This window comes from Diabrotica virgifera, chromosome 3 (assembly GCF_917563875.1).
Source record: "Diabrotica virgifera virgifera chromosome 3, PGI_DIABVI_V3a".
Lineage (NCBI taxonomy): Eukaryota > Metazoa > Arthropoda > Insecta > Coleoptera > Chrysomelidae > Diabrotica > Diabrotica virgifera.
In genome coordinates this window covers 188,208,665-188,230,255 of record NC_065445.1, presented here as the reverse complement: position 1 = coordinate 188,230,255, position 21,591 = coordinate 188,208,665, and the positions used below count along the sequence as shown (strand labels likewise).

At 33.8% G+C, this 21,591-nt stretch overlaps 1 protein-coding gene across 1 annotated transcript in view; it reads right to left on the bottom strand.

Annotated features, from left to right (window-relative positions):
- LOC114332571 (uncharacterized) overlaps positions 1–21,591 on the bottom strand; it is a 93,353-nt gene that overhangs the window by 22,599 nt on the left and 49,163 nt on the right. Inside the window, exons 12-14 of the mRNA XM_028282392.2 lie at positions 6,817–7,018; positions 6,475–6,702; positions 3,905–4,066 (exon numbers count right to left, since the gene is read on the bottom strand). Coding sequence (XP_028138193.1) covers positions 3,905–4,066; positions 6,475–6,702; positions 6,817–7,018 — 592 coding nt within the window. The remainder of the gene's footprint in view (positions 1–3,904; positions 4,067–6,474; positions 6,703–6,816; positions 7,019–21,591) is intronic.

Sequence of the window (21,591 nt, the reverse complement as noted above, 5' to 3'; positions counted from 1 at the left end):
AAACACCCTAGGAATAATTGTCCAAAATTTCAACAAAATTGAAAAAGCCTTTCTATAAAAAATCTTTATTAGAAATCTAGCATTATTTTAAATTTCAAGAACGCTTCTCTATTGGCCTGACGTCACTAGTTGCATACCCCAAGCGCGCGCCATTCTCATAGTGTTACTGTTTACCTGTTTGACGTTTCAGGTCATTTTATTTTGTTCTCTTCTTGTTTTATCAGGGTTAACGTGGAGTTTTATAGTGAATTTGTTTAGTTTAAAGTGGATAGACTGTTTGTAAGGACATATTTTGGGTTTTACAAAAATAAACAAATAAAATGGAAGAAGGTTTTCAGAAAGCCGATTCGTATAAACTACCGACTGTAGTGTAGATGTAACAATGGTGTATGATTTATTGGCATCTTGTAAAAAAATCAATCTACCACAGCTTTACTGAGTGTATATTCCATATAATTTTCTATGTCTTCTTTAAGCTGAAAAAATACATGCTTAATACTCCACAAAAAAAAATAGAGAAAGTTGTATGCATGCATTGTACGCATGCATATTGTATACATACACTGGCTGGTTATTACTTTACCTTGGTTAGGTGTATTAAAAATATTTTTATTCTTCTTCATGTGCCTTGTCCGTTGTGGACGTTGGCTATCATCATGGCAATTTTAATTTCATTTGAGGCGTTTCTGAAAAACTCGATCGATTTTTGTCCAAATCATTGGCGTAAGTTTTTAAGTCATGAGTGTCTTTTCTTCCGGGTCCGCGTTTGCTCTCTATTTTACCTTGCGTTATCAGTTTTAGTATACGATATTTATCATGCCTCATGATATGACCGAAATATTTAAGATTTCGTTTCTTAATTGTAAAAGAGATTTCTTTTTGTTTTCCCATTCGACGCAATACCTGTACGTTGGTATGGGTCGCCCAGGAATTTTGAGGATACATGGGTACACCCACATCTCGAATGCCTCTAGCTTTTTCATTAATGTTTCCATTATTGTCCAGGCCTCTGAGCCATATAGCAAGACCGGAAATAATAACATTTTAGCCGCCGCATTTTTAATGGGAGAGATATTATGTCGCAATGGGTGAAAATATTTCTCATGCATGTTGTTAAATTATGTTGCTATGTTCTTTTCAACTCTAGATCTTATTTCGGTTGTTTCGTATTTCGAGTTGACAACTGTTCCAAGGTAAAAAATATTTTTGAACTTGGGTATTATACATTTTCATTTCAACCAATCTTTTCACTAAATTATTAATGATTTTAATATAATATAAAGTCATACCTACCTCCACATGTAGTTATTTCAAGGTTTACTTTTACTGTATGTATTATTAGAATCCCGTTTTTAGGAATATCCCAGTTTAAGGAATACAAATTTGAGGTCCCGAAACTTTTTCATTTACTCTTTAATGGGGTAGGTGCCAAATCTTGGTCCAATGCTATTTAAATTCATTCATTTTTTTCGAATCCTGAGAAAACTAATAAGTATTTTTGAAAAATGTAAATGCAGGAAGAACAATTACATTATTACCAAGGGCCGAAAGTCTCTGAAAAACTTCTATAATGTTTATTTTATTAAGTTAGTTCTTTAAGTTAGTTATTTTAAGTTCTAGCTGCAACAAAACCATTTCTTTTTCTGTTTTAAATTGGCTGGAACGGTAATAAAAATCTTGTCAGAACTGTTTTTTGATGTATTTACACACCCAGGAACAAAACACCACTTATTTGGCTTTATTTTTAATAACTAAATACGTAAAAAACTGCGCACATTCAAATACACTGAGTAAATAAGTATACAAAACTGGTCGTCGATCAAAGACGTTACGACTGCTGACGTCACAGACCGTAGCCTCGCTGCAGGGTACCGTTTTTCTAGCCTCCAAGAAAATCAACATTATGAACTCATTTATCTTAAAAAATATACATTTTTAAACAGTTTTATGATTGTTACGTTTTTATATACCTTGTAATCTATTGAATTTAACTATATTTAAAAATTAGTGAACATCCCTATTTACTTGCACCCAGGATGAACAAGAAGAAGAAGAAGAAGAAGAAGAAGAAGAAGAACAAGATGAAAAAGAAGAAGAAGAACTAGAAGATGGAGAAGAGGAAGAAGAACAATGAGAAGAAGAACAAGGGAAGCAGAAGTATTAGAAAATTATGAACCAGTTTGATAAATTTCCCTTTTTTTTTAATTTATACCGCTTTATAGAACTTTTATCATTTTTAACCCTTGTCAATATCAATTATTAAATAGCTTTAAATTAAACAGAATCATAACAGATCCGTGGAATAGGCCTACTGGGGAAACCACGTTAAAAAAACGCGTTAAGTACACTACCTCAAAGGTGGTGTGGAAACGTGTGCGCATATTATGACGATTACCACTTTTTGAATCGTTATATCTCAAAAACGGTGGCTCTCAGGAAAAAAAGTAATGAGGCATTTTTTATAGATAATTATCTAGTCTACATTTTTCGTTAGAACTAATTTTACGATAAAACTTACCGTTTCGCTGAAAATTGCTAAAAACCATATTTGGTGACCTTTGACCCCGCGTAAAATTTTTAGCACGGGTCGGATTTATGAGGACTTTTTAGATTTCATTTATGATGGTATTTTGAATAATCCTGCTAATTTTCAGCTTGATGGTAATTTTTGTAGCCTCGGATGCGTAAGTTGACTGGAGTACTAGGCCAAGAATGGATGGGTGATACCTACACCCATACCATGAAAAAAGTTTTTATGTGTTTGTGCAACGTGTATGTGGCCGTTTTTTCTGTTTTTTACTGTTTGGTGTTGTACGGAGGATAAAGAAGTTAGCATTTGCAATCAAAAATCACATTTATATTCATAAGAGGCACATGATTACACCTCAATGTGGCGGTACTTTTTTACTATTTGACGTAAGTAAAAAAAGAGTTTTGTACTTCTTTTTCTTATAAGATCTCTTTTTTTATTTTAGCATTAGCTTCGATGATGACGTTTATGTCGAAAGCGCTCTTAAAAAAAATAAAAAATAAAACAAAACTTAAGAAATAAATATTTACACACTTTGACATACTACATGTTCATTTCCTTTATTCATTCATGTGTGTATAAACTTATCAGTCTTTCAACTACCAGTCATTTATGTTCTCTATATTACAACTTTGCCAGAGGTCTGTGCTTCGTTGTCTGTCCTATAATGATTTTCCTGTGATATCTCGGGGGCGCTGGGTGAATTGAGTAGCTCAGCGTTCACGTTGCCGGTTCAAAGCCCGGATAAAGGAGGAAGGTTCTCGGGTGAGGCTAGTAACCTACCCGGGGTAAAAGAAAACATATTCATAGACCCGGAACCAATAATACGATTTCTCAAAATTACCAAGCATTCAACTTTTGTAGATACTGCGTACGCACAAATACACTCAATTCCATATTTTCTAAATGAAACCAAAGGTGGATTATCTTGCCATTGCATTGTGAAGGAGGATTCGTCTCTAAACAAAATATTCTTCAAAAAATTAGATATTATTTTCATTGGATTTCTCCATACAATATTCCATCCGTTTAAAATGATCATCAGGAAATATTTGATTCGTGTTCAGACGTAAAGGAGTATTTTCAATAAATTCTCTAGTTTTATGTAAATTTTGATTAGTATTTCGATATGAAAATAATAATTATTGCTTGTATTGTAGCTGTATTGTTTCGAGAATATAAAATTAAATATATATGTAGTTCTGAAGTTACTTTATTGTGGCATTGTACGTACGTTTTTCTAAATACAAAATTTTCTGGAAATAATCAAAATTATGATTAAAAATGTTTTGTACTTGAAAATAAAATGTTATTGAGAACTTTAGTTATGATTATAAAACTGTAGTCAAACTTATATGTAACAGAATACTATACCTCACATACTGGTAACCAATACATCGGCCCTTGCTCCTCTGTTGCAAACTCGTTGACAGTTTCTGTTGAAAAGATCGTTTGAAGATGAAAACTCATCGGTGTGTTTGCAAATTCTTTTGGTCTATCAAAAAGATAAGTAACTCCACCTACAGAGATGTGGTCCTATATAAAATAAACTGTTATAAGAAGAAAAGGTAAACTTTACCAAATATTTTTAAATTACTATTAAAATAGAGGTTCCCAACCAACGTCCTAGTATCTAAGTGTACCGGGTGTCTCAATAAGAATGACTCTCGGTCATATCTCAGGAATCGTTTATAGTACAGCTTTTTACAGCTACATATTTTCATAATTGTAGGACCACCGCTAGAGGGCGTAATTGAATATCAAAAATTAAAAAATCAAAATTTTACAAAATTTAACTAATGAAAGGGCACTGGAAATCCAATCATCGTATTCTTCATAAAATTCTGCGCATATTAGATTTCACATGTTTAAGTCTACCTTTGCAAATAAGAGGTGGGGGTGAGTGGGAACCTTCTTATGAAAAAATGGCTGTAAGTCCGGTTCTGCTAAATCAAATTTTGCATACTTGGTCTTGTTGAAAACAGCTCTTTTTCGTCAAGGCAAGTGTCTTATTTTTGAAATAGCGTAATAAGTAATATGCAAGCTAGGACGCGTTATTTAATTATTTTCAGAAATCTAGTTTTCTTTTGAAAATATTAAATACAAGAATGCATTTTTAATCCTGTATTACAAAATTAGACAAAATTAGCAACATAATACCGAAAACCGAATGTCGATACCTTTTTTCTATCTCGAGATATCTTAAGACATGTGTAAATTTTAAACATAAGTGTTATTGTCACCGGTAAACGAGGTTAAGGAAAACTAGTATGCTATGGAAAAAACAAATAAACATTTTCCAGATGTAAACGTATATAATTAATTAAAACAACAATAAGACAAACAACACTATAAAATATAACAAAGAAATAAAAGCAACTACTTACTTAGACTTAGTGACTGCCTAAATGTTCAAATTGTTGCCCATCATTTTCGATGCAAGCATTTATTCTTTCAAGAGTAGATTGAATAGCAACATATTTAACTGTTTTAGACTTTTATTTATGGGGATGGAGTAAAAACCTTGTTTTTGCCGCTAGGCCCACTACTCGAGAAAACATGATCTAGAATCTAGATAATACGAAACGCCATTCAAAGCATTGACAAAGCAGAAATTGAGACTGCTGTTCAATCTACTCTTGAAAGAGTAAGTGCTTGCATCGAAAATGATGGGCAACAATTTGAACATTTAGGTCGTCACTAAGTAAGTAGTTGCTTTTATTTCTTTTATATTTTAAAGTGTTGTTTGTCTTATTGTTGTTTTAATTAATTATATACATTTACATCTGGAAAATGTTTATTTGTTTTTTTCCATAGCACACTACTTTTCCTTAACTACGTTTACCGGTGACATTAACAGTTGTTTAAAATTTACACGTTTCTTAAGATATCTCGAGATAGAAAAAAGGTATCGATATGCGGTTTTCGGTATTATCTTGCTAATTTGGTCTAATTTTGTAATACAGGATTAAAAATGCATACTTGTATTTAATATTCTCCAAAGAAAACTAGATTTCCGAAAATAATTAAATAACGCCTACTAGCTGGCATATTACTTATTGGTCTATTTCGAAAATAAGACTCTTACATTGACGAAAAAGAGCTGTTTTCAACAAGACCAAGTATGCAAAATTTGATTTAGCAGAACCGGACTTACAGCCATTTTTTCATAAGAAGGTTCTCACTCACCTCCACCTCTTATTTGCAAAAGTCTTAAACTTGTGAAATCAAATATGGGCAGAATTTTATGAAGAATACCAGTGCCCTTTCATTAGGTAAATTTTGTAAAATTTTGATTTTTTAGTTTTTGATATTCAATTACTCCCTCTAGCGGTGGACCTACAATTATGAAAATAATTTCCAGGCTTTTCCCGAGGCAACTTCTGTTATAAATATTTTTTTCTCAAAGCTGTACTATAAACGGTTACTGAGATATGGCCGAGAGCCATTCTTATTGGGACACCCGGTACATACCACTACCAGGGAATCTAAAAGGTATAAATTTGAAGAGAACCCGTATGAGAGGCTCTTGAAAGCTCTTAAGGATAGGCGGAGGGCACATTTTACGACATTCTATTCACGTACGAAAATTAGTCAAATAATGGAACATTTAGAAATATGTGGTTATATTAGTCCATAGTCCTTATATAATTCTTAGGTGTATCCACATATTATAAATTCATTTCTTGCAATTCCAGCACTGTATATCAATTGAACATAATATACTTACATATTTTTTTATTTTTCAGGTAATTAATTGTCCGTTTCTTATTTCAACATGCAGGTGAGTCAGAAATAGGTACATTATAATTTGTATGCGTAGAAATCTATTTTTGAAATTTTTTTAGTTTCAACTACTCGTTAATATCTACAGACTTCTAACGTACAGAAATTTTTTTTAACATAATTTTGATATTAGTAATTCTGCAGTATATTATAATTACCTGCAAATTTCGACCAACTCCAGGCGAATTTTTGATAACTTTGATACCCATATCATTTAAATGTTCTTCTGGTCCGATTCCACCCAGCATCAACATCTGAGGAGACCCAAGAGAGCCTGCGCTTAATATAACTTCTCTATCAGCGTGGACTACACGCCTCGTGCCAAATTTGACGAACTCTACTCCATAAGCTTGTTTTGTTTCTTCTTTTATTAAAACCTTGTGAACCTGCAAAAGAGGGGACATATTGTAAGCTATATTGGTAAGATTTTGGTATAGAAACTTGTTTCGATTGGTTTATCGCTAACAGAAATTTCTTATACTTAATATAAGGATACCCACCATTGAATGAAGGCTGACATGAAGGTTTGGTCTTTTGGCAATAGGTCTGATAAATCCTTTGGCAGTACTACATCTTAAGCCATTTCTCAAAGTACCGTGTGTCAGCGTAAATCCTGTCTGGTGTTCACCATTCACGTCTCGAATTTGATAGCCCATTTCTCGAACAGCTTCAAAAAACCAGTCTACGAGTTTGGAGTGGTACCTGAAATGTCCAATAGTTAATGGTACAGTAATTCGAAGGATTGTAAAATAAAAAATTGATAAAAAAATTTGATAATAGATGCGTGAAAATCGCATCGAAGCTCAGGGCGCCAAAATCCTTAGGGCCGGGCCTGCCATAACGACGCAGATTCGTTGTTCCTTTTCGTATACTCTGGACAAATTAGCAAAATACAAGAAAAAGTTATTTACTAGCAATTTTATTGCTAGAATCTAATCTTATGATTGTATACACACACCCAAACTTATATAGAATCACCATGTATTTCAAAGTTATATTTATTTCTTTTGAAAAAACTTGTTATTGTTGCGAAGAATTAAGGTTTTTATTGAAAATAAACAAATTATAAGACAATCGGATAGTACAGCTCGGTACGGTATAGGTTATTTGTTTGAGTCGCAAATTGAACGAAAATAAATAAACTAACTTTTGCGTCCAAAAACGAAAATATGCCTCATGTGGGGTTATAGAACTTACAACGAGGAAAGATTAATTATTGGTCTTGTGGAGAAAGCAATGTTCTCAGAGGGACATAGCTGTAGAGCTAGGCGTAATACAGGGCGTTCTGTCCAAAATCTAAGCTAGGTAACAGGAACTAGGAAAGCTCAAAAAATGAAGCAAGGGAAAGTCGCTAAAAGTAATAACGGCTCTCCACGATCGTTTAATTGTCCAATCAGCTGGAAGACACCCAACCATTTCTCACCTGCAGCTCCAAAGGCAGCTTTTGGAAGCTACAGGTGTAACTGTTTCAGTTGAAACGATAAGAAGGAGAGTTCGTACCAAGAAGTATACGGCAGGAGACAGTTATGGGTTCGCGAGTTATCCAGGCAGCACAAGATTGATCGCCTAAATTGGTGTCTTCACCACCAAAACTGGAACATTGGGAATTGACAAAATGTGCTATTTTCAAAAAAAAGTCAGGATTTGTGTAAAATCAAATGGCCCACGAAATCGCGTACTTAAAGGTCGAGGAAGACAAGCAAGAACGAAAACTGTCAGATCTGTTCACAAATATACAAGGGGAAGTGTAATGTTCTGGAGAGGAATTGTGATCCGTAAAAAAACTCCTTTAATTTTCATCCAATCGAATTTAACTGCCCACAGATATGTTGATAACCTGTAGTCAGGCTCTGGAGAGGTGCAACAGGATAAAATTTAATTTTATTGCATGATAATGGACCTCTACATACCATTAGAGTGACTACGGTATCCCTTGTTTGGAGTGGCCTGCTTGCTCACCCGAGCTTAATCCTATAGAGTATTTGTGGGATATGCTTAAAAGAAAAATTAGAACTCGTCGGGATAATCCGCAAAACACCGCACGGCTAGTACAAGCTGCTCTTAAAGGATGGAGCAACCTACCACAACAAAATGTTGATAATTTAATTAGGAGCGTGCCCACGCAAACTGAAGCTTGCATAAGGACTAGAGGTGATAACACTGGCTACCACAAAATACAAGAAAAAAATAAATAAAAACATTATTCGTTTTACATTGAAATTTTGTATGCTATTGACTTTAAAACAACTACTTTCAATTTGTTTGTTAAATACTTTATTGTTTTATTTAATTGTTATGTATTTGTTATTAAATTGCTTTAAAATAAATACTATTTGACTTCGTGTGTTCGTTTTTTTAAATTCGCACGAAATAGTGAGAAATATCAGATGATTCAATATAAAAAATCAATGGGAAAATCCCAATAGTTGGCTGTATACCATAGTTTAAAAAACCAATACAGAAGTAAAAACTTCGAGATGTATTCTGGTATAAAATCGTTTATTTAAAACTATAAAATGTCATGGATTGCAGAACGTTTTCGTTCTAAACAGAACATCTTCAGTGCATCCTGCCGAGTATTTTGAAACTAGCACACTGTAAATAGTGTTAACATCATCGTATATGGTTTACATAATGTAATATATTAAAAAGTTATGACTACAAGTCGATGTTAATAGATAAAGTGGAACACATGCTAAAAGGGTGCCATGGTTCCCTGCTCGAAGATGCTAGGTACTTGCCAATTCAAGGTGCCCATTGAATTGGCAAGTATCTAGCATCTTCGAGCAGGGAACCATGGCACCCTTTTAGCATGTGTTCCACTTTATCTATTAACATCGACTTATACTCGGCAGGATGCACTGAAGATGTTCTGTTTAGAACGAAAACGTTCTGCAATCCATGACATTTTATAGTTTTAAATAAACGATTTTATACCAGAATACATCTCGAAGTTTTTACTTCTGTATTGGTTTGATTCAATATAAGTTTGGGTGTGTGTATATTAATATAGGTATGCAAAGTTCGCAGTTAGTGTGCTATTTTTTATAAACAAAATGGCGCCCCCAAATCGTGTTTTTTCAATTATTGCTCTATAACTCCAAATATTTTAACTGTACACCAAAAACACCCAAATAAAGATTCACCATCATTAAATTCTGCATAGAGAAATGTTTCTCCCGATTTACTTCGACGAAAATTTTCCTCGGAAAATGCGGGTTTTTCCAACAAAATTTTTAGTTTTGAACTAAAATTTTAGGTAAATAATATTTATCAATAATTAAATAACTTGGTGACATAAAAGCTCTTTTAATGTAGATTCTAATTCCAGAAGCCGATGGAATTTGAATGAACATTTTAGCAACAATTAAATTGTTAATTGACAATTTACGGCCGCAATAATAACCACAATATTTATGATACATCAGAATAACTATAATTTTTGTATAAAAAGACACAGTACCTATCTAACGTACTTTACAGCGGCCTCAGGAATATTTTAAAATTATAAATAATTTTTTTAGGCTTACAAACAAATATAATATCTTGGCAACTATTAAATTAAATTAAATCACCAAAACGGTATTAGAAAGAACGCGGCAGGACGCTTCTTCTAAAAGAAAAAAAAGTTTAATTGCGATGAGTTGTTCCGGAGATACAACTGGTCAAACTTGACGGCATGTGCGGCGAAATTATAAACAATAGGATGGTAATTTTCGAACCATTACTTTATTTCGGTCGTCATTTTACACACAAATTTTCATATCTTCAAGAGACCGATAAGATACATTATAATCAGAAAAACTATCGGTATTACGAGTGAGAAATACCAAAAATACCAAAATTCCAAACAAAATTATATTGAAGAAAATAGAATCTCAAAGTTCAAAATCGGTATACGTAAAACAATATATTTTCTCGGCTTCCCATGGAGCAATTTTCTTCATTTTTGTTCCCATTTGTCCTTTGCATACATTCGTTGTGTACAACGTTCAACAGGGTTTGAAGGTCTTCCAGACTCTCTGCCATTATGACGATGTCATCTGCTTGATGTTATTAATGATTCACCACGGATTTTAACACATCCGCGACGATTATTTAACGCTTCCTCAAAAATTGGTTTGGTGTAGGCATTGAAGAGTGTCGGTGACATAGCACATCCCTGTCTGATATACGTATCTTAGACCTAAATAAAAAGGTCTTATTTTCCATTTTGCAATAAAATCTAAAAAAGCCTATTTTTAAGTCTCTGACTACTGAAGATATTATTCTTTCAAGAGTAAATTTTGCTTTGCAGTTTTATGTCTACTTAGTTATTGTACTTTTTGGTTAATTTTATACAAAAATCTAAATATTATAAACATATCCCGTTATATCCAACGATGGTATGTTAAAACGGGATATGCAGGACTTTAATAAATATTTTTTTACGATTTTCTAGTCATTAAAAATAGCTAAAAATATGTTTTTTCTACGGCCGTGCTTAAAGAGCCACTTTCACGCACGCATTTCGTTTCCGAAAGTTGCACTTTCCCGCACGGCGTGCGTGAGAGTAAATTTTGACAACCTTGTCAAAGAATTAATTTGTGTATTATTTTCACTTCTAAATAAAAATTGATATAACTCTATTTTTTGTGGCTTTTTTCCAAACGTACGGCCCTAGAAAAAATATTGTTCCTAACTCATGCGGAAAGTGTCTTCCCCGCACTCGACTGCTTGACCGAATTCCGCTATCGCGTCGTTCGGGTCAACGGCAGTCTCGTGCGTGAAAGTATCACTTTCCGCACTAGTTAGGAAAATAACTATTTGTGTGCTTTAATAAATATTACAGCTCCAAAAATTAAGGTGATGATTTTTTTAACATATTATTTTCCGTAGTAAAACTAAACAAGAATGGTATCCCGTTTTGTCCAACTCTCTCCTACATTCACAACAAGGGTAATCAATCGTTTTAAAACCAAATATTTTATCATTAAACTTAATAAAAAAGAAAAAGGGAGAACATACACGACAAAGGTATAAGGTTGTAATCGTTTTATAACCGAAAATTTTTTATCGATAAACTTAATAAAAAAAAACAAAAAGGGAGATCACAGTGGGCCCTGCAGGTGGAAATTACAATCATTATTGTGCAACATTGTATGACGTCGTCATTTAAATCTGTAAATGGATGTATCCCGAGAACCTCAGTACCTCCCCGACACATGACGTAAGAGTATTGGTATATGTACGTAACAAATCAACGAACGTGTAGAGGGTTTATAAGACAAACTTTTAAACAATTTTGTTCGGACGTTCTAAATTCGATTTTTACTAACTGTGGTGTCTTTATTTAAATTTAGAAACATTATAGTGATGTTATCACATCCCTTAAAGATGAATTTAAATTATTAAAAACAAAATAGATTGTCTTTCATGTTGAAAGCAATGATTCACTTCAACCTTGAAGGCAGTGTTGCCACGCCATTTTTGAAATGTAAATCGCGAGATTTGAAACATGAAATTTCACTTGTCCACGGTTTATATGACAAACTTTAAAATAATTTTGTTATTATGTTCCAAATTCTATTTTTATTAACTGTGGTTAGTCCATGTGCTTGTACCGCTCCCGTCTGAAACAATTTCCCATTCGGTTTCTTTGCGGATTCCCATTCAAAAATGGTCCCTTTAACTCTCCGGTAGCCACATCTAAGGCTACGGCTCCACGGGCGAGAAATTGACGCTAGCAGTAGCAGTAAAATGAACTTAAGGTTCCGCGGAACGGAATGGAAATAGCCGAACTGTACCGACTACAGGACTTGTGCGTAGTCGGTTCAGTTCGGCTATTCCCGTTCCGCGGAACCTTAAGTTCATTTTACTGCTACTGCTAGCGTCAATTTCTCGCCCGTGGAGCCGTAGCCTTAGGGTTCGTACAAATGCAGGCGGTTACGCCGCGATTTACCAGTTTAAACGCTGGTAAACTCGCGGTTGCATGTGTACGATGTTAAGCGGTTGCATTTGTTTTGTTCCGTGGTGTGGTTGAGTTGCGTGTAATAACCTTATTGTCCACGGAAACAAATAAAATTAAAATAAATGTAAAACAACAAACTGTCAACAATATATTTATTTATTTCGGTAAAAAAGGCGTTCCTATTTCTCGAAGAGGGTAGGTATGTTACGGACCGTGGCTTGTAAAAGACTGAACTAAAAACATTAATGTTGACACATGTGGGGAAGTTGACGGTTCGAATGCATTTAAAAAGTGATTTATTGGCATAAAGAGGCTAGCTGGTCTGATACGGTAATTTATTAAATGTGGAATTTTTGTTCCCCATGTATAAACTGAACAGGTCATTAACATTTGGTTTTGTATAGATATTAAGAGCCTAAAGAAATGTGAATTTTAAATGAGACGTATTATTTCGTTTTGAGAGAAAAGTTATTAAAAATTAAAATTAGCAAAATAGTAATTGAAGCGTGTCGCCACAGTTTCTATGTTAACTTGAACCGCGGCGGTTGGGTTTTTTAGGTAAACCGCGACGTCGACGTTGGCAAACCGCCCTCATGTGGACGAGCCGTCATAAAGTTACATGAGTGAACACATTGCGGTAGGTACCTAATGTTGCACATATAAAAACAGCATTAGATGTTAAAAAATGTCAAAAATTTGTTATAATAACAACAGAATAGCGTTATTTTTAACATTTTATTGTATGACTTTAAGATAATGTAACGACTCAGGCACAAAATAAAAAAAAACGAATAGTCAGTCTTACAATATAATCTGAACAAAGAAAACGTTTACTACAAAAAAAATTTTCACAAACATCCCAAAAGTAAAATACCTAAATACAAAATAATTGCATTAGTCTTATAAACACACATTGCACAGAATTTTTTTCTCATTTTGAATTTCCAAAAAAAAATTATTGAACTCTTCAAAGTTCAATATCAAACGGATAAAACACTTCAGAAAATGCAGTAGCCGCAGGTAGTATTCTAAAGATAGTCACTCACACATATTCTAAATAGTAATGGTGTGTACGAAAGAATATTGGTAAAAATAATTTAAAACTTTAAAACGCGGCACGGAGTACGGCAGTGTGGACACCGGAGGGTTAAAGAAATCTGAAGGGTGCCGGTCGAAATTTTTGGGCAGAAATTGTTTAAACAATTTTTTTATACAAACACAAAAAGTCACTTTTTTTGTCCCGGAAAATATTTTTTTTTAGGATTTTTGGATCATTCTAAATAAGAAAAATATCTCGTCATTTTTCTCAAAAATTGACAGTTTTCGAGTTATAGGCGATTAAAATCTAAAAAATGCGAAAATGCGCATTTTCGAGGCTTAAAAACTCATATTTAGCAGTATATTATGCAACGAACATTTAATGATAGTCATTATAAAGCGAGTATGAGGGTTACGAAACGAGCCGTATGCGGCGAGTTTCGTATAGTGTACGAGCTTCATAATGATAATTAAATGCAAGTTGTAAACACTATTTTTTCTATGATCATTCACAACCAAAAATAAATTCAAAATTTATTAATTTTGTAACACAAATAAATTCAGTAGTTTGTCAGTTTGACGGTGTGTTTACATATTGAGAACTGTCAAAGCGTATGTATTTGACTCGCCATTGGTCACTGAGCGTGTACCACCTTTATCGCGAATGCCATATCGTGATTCTATTGGTTAAAAATCTGTATCTTAATGAAAATCTGTATCATAATGAAGTTCATTATGATTAGAGACTGGAAAATATGCACTAAAAAATGTCTAAAATATGCATGCAATATGCATTTTAAAACAAGCTGAATATGCACAATTAACATGCAAATATGCATTTATATATGCACTTATTTTTATATGAATAATTTTATGGTTTACGTTAAATACATAAATAAATAAAAAATAATAAAAATAAATAAATAGGTTTGAATTTAAACCAAATTGTATTATTATTTCTTAATATATTTTTTTAACTTCAGGTTTTGTGACAAATAAAACGGCAAAATATTTTATTTTGACCACAAGATAAATAAGAGTACAATAAAATAAATGTACATATTTTTATTGTTACAATATTGATTCATATTTTCTAAACTAATATTATAAAAAGAGTACAATAAAACAAATTTACATATTTTTATTGTTACAATAAATAATCATATATTGATTCATATTTTCTAAACTAATATTATGTCTTCTATCTGTTAATATTTGTTTATAGGCAGAAAAAGATCTCTCAACGTCACAAGATGTAATTGGGGCATATTTAAACTTTGCTATTAGAGACGGATCCATATTAATATTTTCATCGAAGTTTCCAAAATTGATTATATTATTTATTGAACGCAATAAAGTGAAACCCTCATTTTTGTTTAAAACGTCATCAAGTTTATCTTTAATTTTTACTCCAATTTCCCCATTCAGATTTGTTATTTTCTGTTTAACCGAATCAACAATAGACATACTATTGTGAAGACATAAATTTTGAGCCTCTAATTTTGTAATTGAACTTTCAATGATATCGAAATTCGATTTTATATACAACAATTGATTTTTAATAGACTTTTCTTTAAAAATATTTTGACAGTTATCAATAGCGGTACAAGTCGGATCAAAACTTGAAATAACGCTTTTGATGTCGTCGTAGTGTTCAGATAAAAATATAGCACTTTTAAGCCAAGTTCCCCATCTGGTTAATACTGGTTCTGGTGGTAAAGGAATATCGGGAAGCATCTCCCTATATACCTGTACACGTAGTGGTGCTTTCAGAAATACTTTTTTTACATTATTTATTAAGGTGTTTACATTGGGAAATTCAATTCTAACTTTCTCTGCAACTCTGTTTAGGCCGTGCGCCAAACATGTACAGTGAATTAAATTAGGGAAAAAGATTTTAAGATTGGATGCAGCTTTCATCATATATGAGGCGGCATCACTAAGCATTAATAATATTTTTTCAAATGGTACTTGATCAGGTAAAAAAAAATTTGTTAGGGATTCGTTAACAAATCTAGCTATTGTAGCATAGTTTGTTTTTTCCAAACATTTTACACTAATTAAGTATGAGTTTTTAAAATCGCCAGAGTCGTTAAGAACTCCAACAATTAGATTCGCAATTTGTCGACCCTTTGTATCCGTTGTTTCGTCGACGGAAATCCAAAGATATTCGGCTTTTAACTGATTTTTAATACTCGTCATCACATCTTTGTAACATGCACTGACATATTTTTTCCGAAGAGTTGAAGAACTTGGTATTTGAGCTGGTTTATCTTTAATCTTGCAATAAGTTTTTAAAAAGTTTTGACACGATTTATGTTCTAACTTGTGCAGAGGGATATTGCAGTTCAAAAAAAAATGGCATAAATCCTTTGCAAAGGTTTCTTGCCCAACTGACGTATTCTGAATCTGCAAACTGTTCTGTAGAATCTGCTGGCGAGGTTTATTATCATTTTTTGATAGCTTAGTTTGGTGAAGTGAAGTTTTTATGTGTTGAACTACTTGGAATTTCTTTTGACATGGAATCTGGAATATAATGATAATGATGTTTTAGATGTTTTCGTAAATAGATACCTACATTAAAATGATCAAACTTTTTAAACCTCCCCCAATTTTTTTTTATTTCTCAAAGTGAAATTGAAATCGTCAAACAATAAAGTACAGTCAGTGTACCGTAGTATACAGGGTGGGCCACTCTCAACACCTCGCTCTGTATAAGCCAAACCGTTGCGAACTTTAAAAAACAGTTTTTGAAGAAATGGGACGGTTTGTCATTTTAGAATAGACAGACACATAGATGTGCAAAGAAGTTTGATAAGTTTAAAAATCTATTGAAGTGGAGAACTTACCTTTTTATCACAAATGGTGCAAAACATACTTTCACTGTCGATAACTTTTAGATGATTGTTACTTCCAATCCAACTTCTGAGAAGACTTGATTTTTCCCTTGCTACTTTAGGCATTTTCACAATAATAATAAAATGATTTTTTTACACAGTATAGTCAATAACTTGCAATCACAAAAGTTGAATAATCGGCGATTGATTTAAGACTAACCATTCATAAAATAAAATAATCTATCCTACCCTTAAAATGCTTAAAATTTCGTTTTGGTTGGTTTTCCCAGAATAATTCATAGTTGGCCGACACCAGCAGAAAGTACAGGTAATATTTGTAATGTTATTCAAAATATAATCGGTATTTACTTAGGTAATTTGTAAATTCTGAGAAGTCTATAAATCTTAAATATCCGGATAATGATACCTGCAGCTATAAATAACGCCCATTATGTTTATGGGTACAACAACAAAGGAGCTTAACAGCAAAATATTTACTTTCACATTTTATTTTAATGGATGTTGATGTTACTAATATATACCTTATTTTTAAATGGGGTAGAGTAAATTCCCATCAAAATATGCATTTATATGCTCTTAAATCTCCAAATATGCAAGGCATATGCATTTATGAAAAACATGAGAAATATGCAGCATATATATGCATATGCATTTTGCATATAATCCAGTCTTTAATTATGATACAGGTAGTGACATCATAATTGATATATTATAGTAGGTATGAGAATAGAAACATTAGTATTTTTGAGGTTGCTAAGTACTTAAATTGTTGTTTAATTTTCGAGATTCTGAGGAGTAATCAGGTCTAACTTCAATTTAGACCGTTGTTATTTAATTGCTAATTATGCGTGTCCATCCAACTTTTTTGCCGGTGCGGCGCACTCTATTTGAACAATTTGCTATTTTGCTGCAGAAAACTTTTTTTAGGTTTTCTGGGTCATTCTAAATAAAAAAGGTATCTTATCATTATTCTCAGAAGTTAACAGTTTTCGAGTTATAAGCGATAATAAGTGAGTTATAATGCGAAAATATACATTTTCGAGGCTTGCAATATGTAAATTATCATTTTTAATGTTACCAAGTGTCTAAACTGACGTATAAATATTATTGGTCTGTGTCCATTGAACTGGCAAGAACCACAAGTTTTTATCGGGTGGGGAACCATGTTGCCCTTTGAGCACTCCTAACACATTCAATCTTTTAACATCGACTTGGAGTCGCTATAAATATTATATAAGTATCATGTAAACCATATTTCTCGATGTTACCAATTTCATAAGGTGGCTAGTTTCATGTACTAAACAGAACGCACTGAAGATGATCTGATTTAGATCGAAAACGTTTTGCGAATCCTTTTGGATGACTTTTTTTTAATAAACTTTATCTGGGGTGTAGGGTTGTGTTGCAGAGGTAGTACCTTTTATCGGAACGACCACATCGAGTGTTATAGACAGGACAACAGGATAACTGGTCCTCGCAAGACACCTAACTCTCACTTATGGCTCCACGTGCCACACCCCGGGCAACTGCATTGGTCTGCAGGCTAAACTAAGTGAAGGTAACCAGATATGGTGAAACTGTAACGTCTGTACCCAAAGTGGGCGGTTACAAACGGCGTCTGACCCAGAGTGGGCGGCCGAAACTCAAGCCAAGAAATGGCATGAAGGAAGGCAACGGGATACCACCTTCATTACTTATTATCCCAAGAGAATCACAATGACGTCATTTAATTATAAAATTTCCGGAGTTATAAACAGTTCCCCAATCGGATCTCCGGGGGGAACGCAGTTAAATGATAAAAGCCTAACCCAATTGAACTTACGAAGTAAAATGAAGATCGGAACATGGAACGTGCAAAGTTTGTATGAAGCTGGGAAGCTGACTAACGTAATCCAAGAAGTAAAGAGATTGAAGATAGATGTCTTGGGGATAGCAGAAACATGGTGGCCAGATGTAGGAAGGTGTGCTGTCGAAGGGGCAGTTATGTACTATTCTGGAAACCAGGATAAAAACCACAGAAAGGGAGTAGGTATAATAATCACGAGCAAATTATCTGCATCGGTAATACAGTTCTTCCCACTCTCAGACTGTATGGCCTTACTCAAACTGAAAGCCAGTCCAGTCAATATCAACATAATTCAGGTTTATGCCCCAACATCGGACTCAACAGAAGAAGATATAGAAATGTTCTACGCAGAACTTAAACAACTGCTTAGTAACGTGAAGAGACATGAAGTAAACCTCATAATGGGCGACTTTAATGCCAAGATAGGGAGAGGTAGAGACGACGATTTAATAGGCCCGTACGGCCTGGGAGAGAGAAATGACCGAGGCGAACGACTATATCAATTTTGCCAAGAGGAAGATTTAAAAATATCTAACACCTGGTTCAAGCTACCACCTAGACGCTTATATACATGGAAAGCCCCAGCGGACCGCCCCGAGAGTATAGTTCGAAACCAGATCAATTACATAATGGCTAACAAAAGATTTGGATCATCAATAACTAGAACTTGTACATACCCTGGCGCCGATGTTCCATCAGACCATGTCCTTCTCTTAGCAGAAATAAAAATAAAAATCACTAATATGAGGAGACCTAAACCAGAACCAACAATAGACTATGCTAAACTTAAAGATGAGAATACCAGAAGAGAATTAAGTATGAAATTAAACAAAGAACTAACAAAGAATACAAAAGTAGAACTAGAAAGAGAAGTTAATTTGGATAACACATGGAGAGCCATAGAGGAAATAATGACGGATACAGTTAAAAAAGAATTAGGTTATAAACAAAAAATACAAAAGAAAAGTTGGATGACTGACGAAATCCTGGCAATGTTCGAAGAAAGAAGAAAACATAAAAACCAAGGGAACCGAGACAAATATCGAGAACAACAACAACGCATAAGAAGAGAGATAAGAACGGCAAAAAATAAGTGGCTAAAGAAACAGTGTGAGGAAATGAAACAGTTACAAAAACAACTTGATGACCACAACCTACATAAGAAACTAAAGGAGGTAGCTGGAATATACAGAAAAAAGAAATTTTCTAACTTAGAAAATGAACAAGGAAAAATGGCACAAGATGATAGAGAGAGGAAACTCATATGGGAAAAATACATCAAAAATCTCTTTGCAGACGAGAGGCTTGAGATAGAAGTCGTTCAGGAACAAGTGATAGATATTAACAACCTATCTGGTCCCGAGATCACAATCGAAGAAATTACTAGAGCAATAAATACCTCGAAAGACGAGAAAGCAGTTGGACCTGATAAAATTCCTGTTGAGTTACTCAGATTGTTAGATAAAGAGGGAATTACGATACTCCAAAGATTTTTCAACCAAATCTATAAAAAAGGAAAATTCCCTGTCCAATGGCTTGTATCTACCTTTACCCCTTTGCCAAAGAAGAACAACGCAACAAAGTGTCAAGAGCACCGACTGATAAGTCTGATGAGCCATTCTTTAAAAATATTCCTCAAAGTTCTTCACTACAGAATCTCCACAAAATGCGATAAGGTTATTGGTTGCTCACAATTTGGATTTCGAAAAGGCCTGGGTACCAGGGAAGCATAGTTGCAACCCGAGTGCTAGCTCAGAAATGCTACGATCAAAGGAAAGATGTAATGATGTGCTTTATAGATTATGAAAAAGCCTTCGATCGAGTACAACATCATAAACTCGTACATATACTAAAACAACTCGACATAGATCAAAAAGACATTCGTTGCATAGAGGCTCTTTACTGGAATCAAACAGCTGTCGTCAAGGTGGATAATGAAACAACGCAAGCTCAAAAAATTCTCAGAGGTGTAAGACAGGCATGCATTCTCTCCCCACTACTGTTCAATCTATATTCAGAAAGTATCTTCCAGGAAGCTCTTGAGGAATGCGAAAGCGGCATCAAAGTGAATGGTATCTGGGTCAAAAATATACGATATGCGGATGATTCGGTCTTAACAGCAGACAATATAGAAGACCTCCAAAACCTTCTTAATAAAATTGGAGAGCATAGCGAGAACATGGGACTTAGCATCAACATAAAAAAGACGAAGTTCCTTATAATCATCCGTCAATTATGTCAACATCAAAATGCAAGACTAGCATATAACAACCAAGATGTAGAGCGCGTAAGAAAGTTTAAGTACCTGGGAACCTGGCTATGTGAAGACTGGATGTCGGATATGGAAATTAAATGTCGGATAGAAAGAGCCAGAAGTGCATTCATGAAATTCAGAAACGTCTTTACGAACTCTGACTTTGACGTAAACCTAAGATTAAGATTCACAAAATGCTATATATGGTCGGTGCTCCTATATGGCATGGAAGGATGGACTTTAAAAATAAACACAATGAATAAGCTAGAGGCATTTGAGATGTGGATCTATCGACGAATCCTTAAAGTTCCCTGGACCGCAAGAATAACAAATGAAGAAATCCTGAGAAGAATTGGTACATAACGACAACTGATGTGCACAATTAAACAGAGAAAAACGGCATACCTGGGACACATAATTAGCACTGGCGAAGCGTCCATGTAACCACTGTTACCATTGGTAACAGTTAAAAATCTTGCAAATAAATATTTTATGTTTTATGATGATGAATAATTCCATTTATCTATATTTTTACCAATAGAAATATATTATTATATTATGTGTTAATAGTACCTAATTCAGTAAATAGCCAACTACTCGTAGACACACGAAAATATTGGCGACTTTATGTGACTCAGTTGCACTTTATTATATTCTGTTACCAGTCTCATTTGTGAATGGTTATACTGCATACAATGAATGGTTATCTCGCTGTCGCTCGGTCGGCTCGGGACCGGCTAGTGTCTGAAAATTTTGAAGGAGCGACGGGCGTAAGCGCGCTGTGTATATCAGTAGGGCTGTTACCAGTTTTAAATTTGGTTACAGTACCTATAAAAAGTGTGCGTGCAGTTCACCATGGATGAGTGTCGCTGCGTAATGGATCAACTACTTGAAAAGTAATTCTGATTGAAGAAAAAAAAATGAGATTATTGAAAATGAAAGACCTATTTTAAACAATTTAAAAAAGGAATCAATAAAAGTAGTTCGATATTTTCAATTTAGTTGGTACAGTGAAAGTCCATGGTTATGTGGTTGTAAGTGAAATAGACTGTATTGTTGACCATGTCTTCTGGTTTCTACAGAAAAATGGGTAGACCAGGTTCACGATTTAAATAGTTTTAAAGTTTTAAAAAAGAGACATGAAATTTCTCCGTTACCTACATGTAAGATGTATACCCAATTTGTTTCAGTTTGGCAAAACAAGAATCGAAAGTTCTCTTAACCAAGCTTTTAAAGCAAATATTGCTAAACATAATGAGTTTGTTAAAGAATATAGATAGGTATATCCTTAGCACACTTATAATAGATACCGTATGTTCTTTGATACTC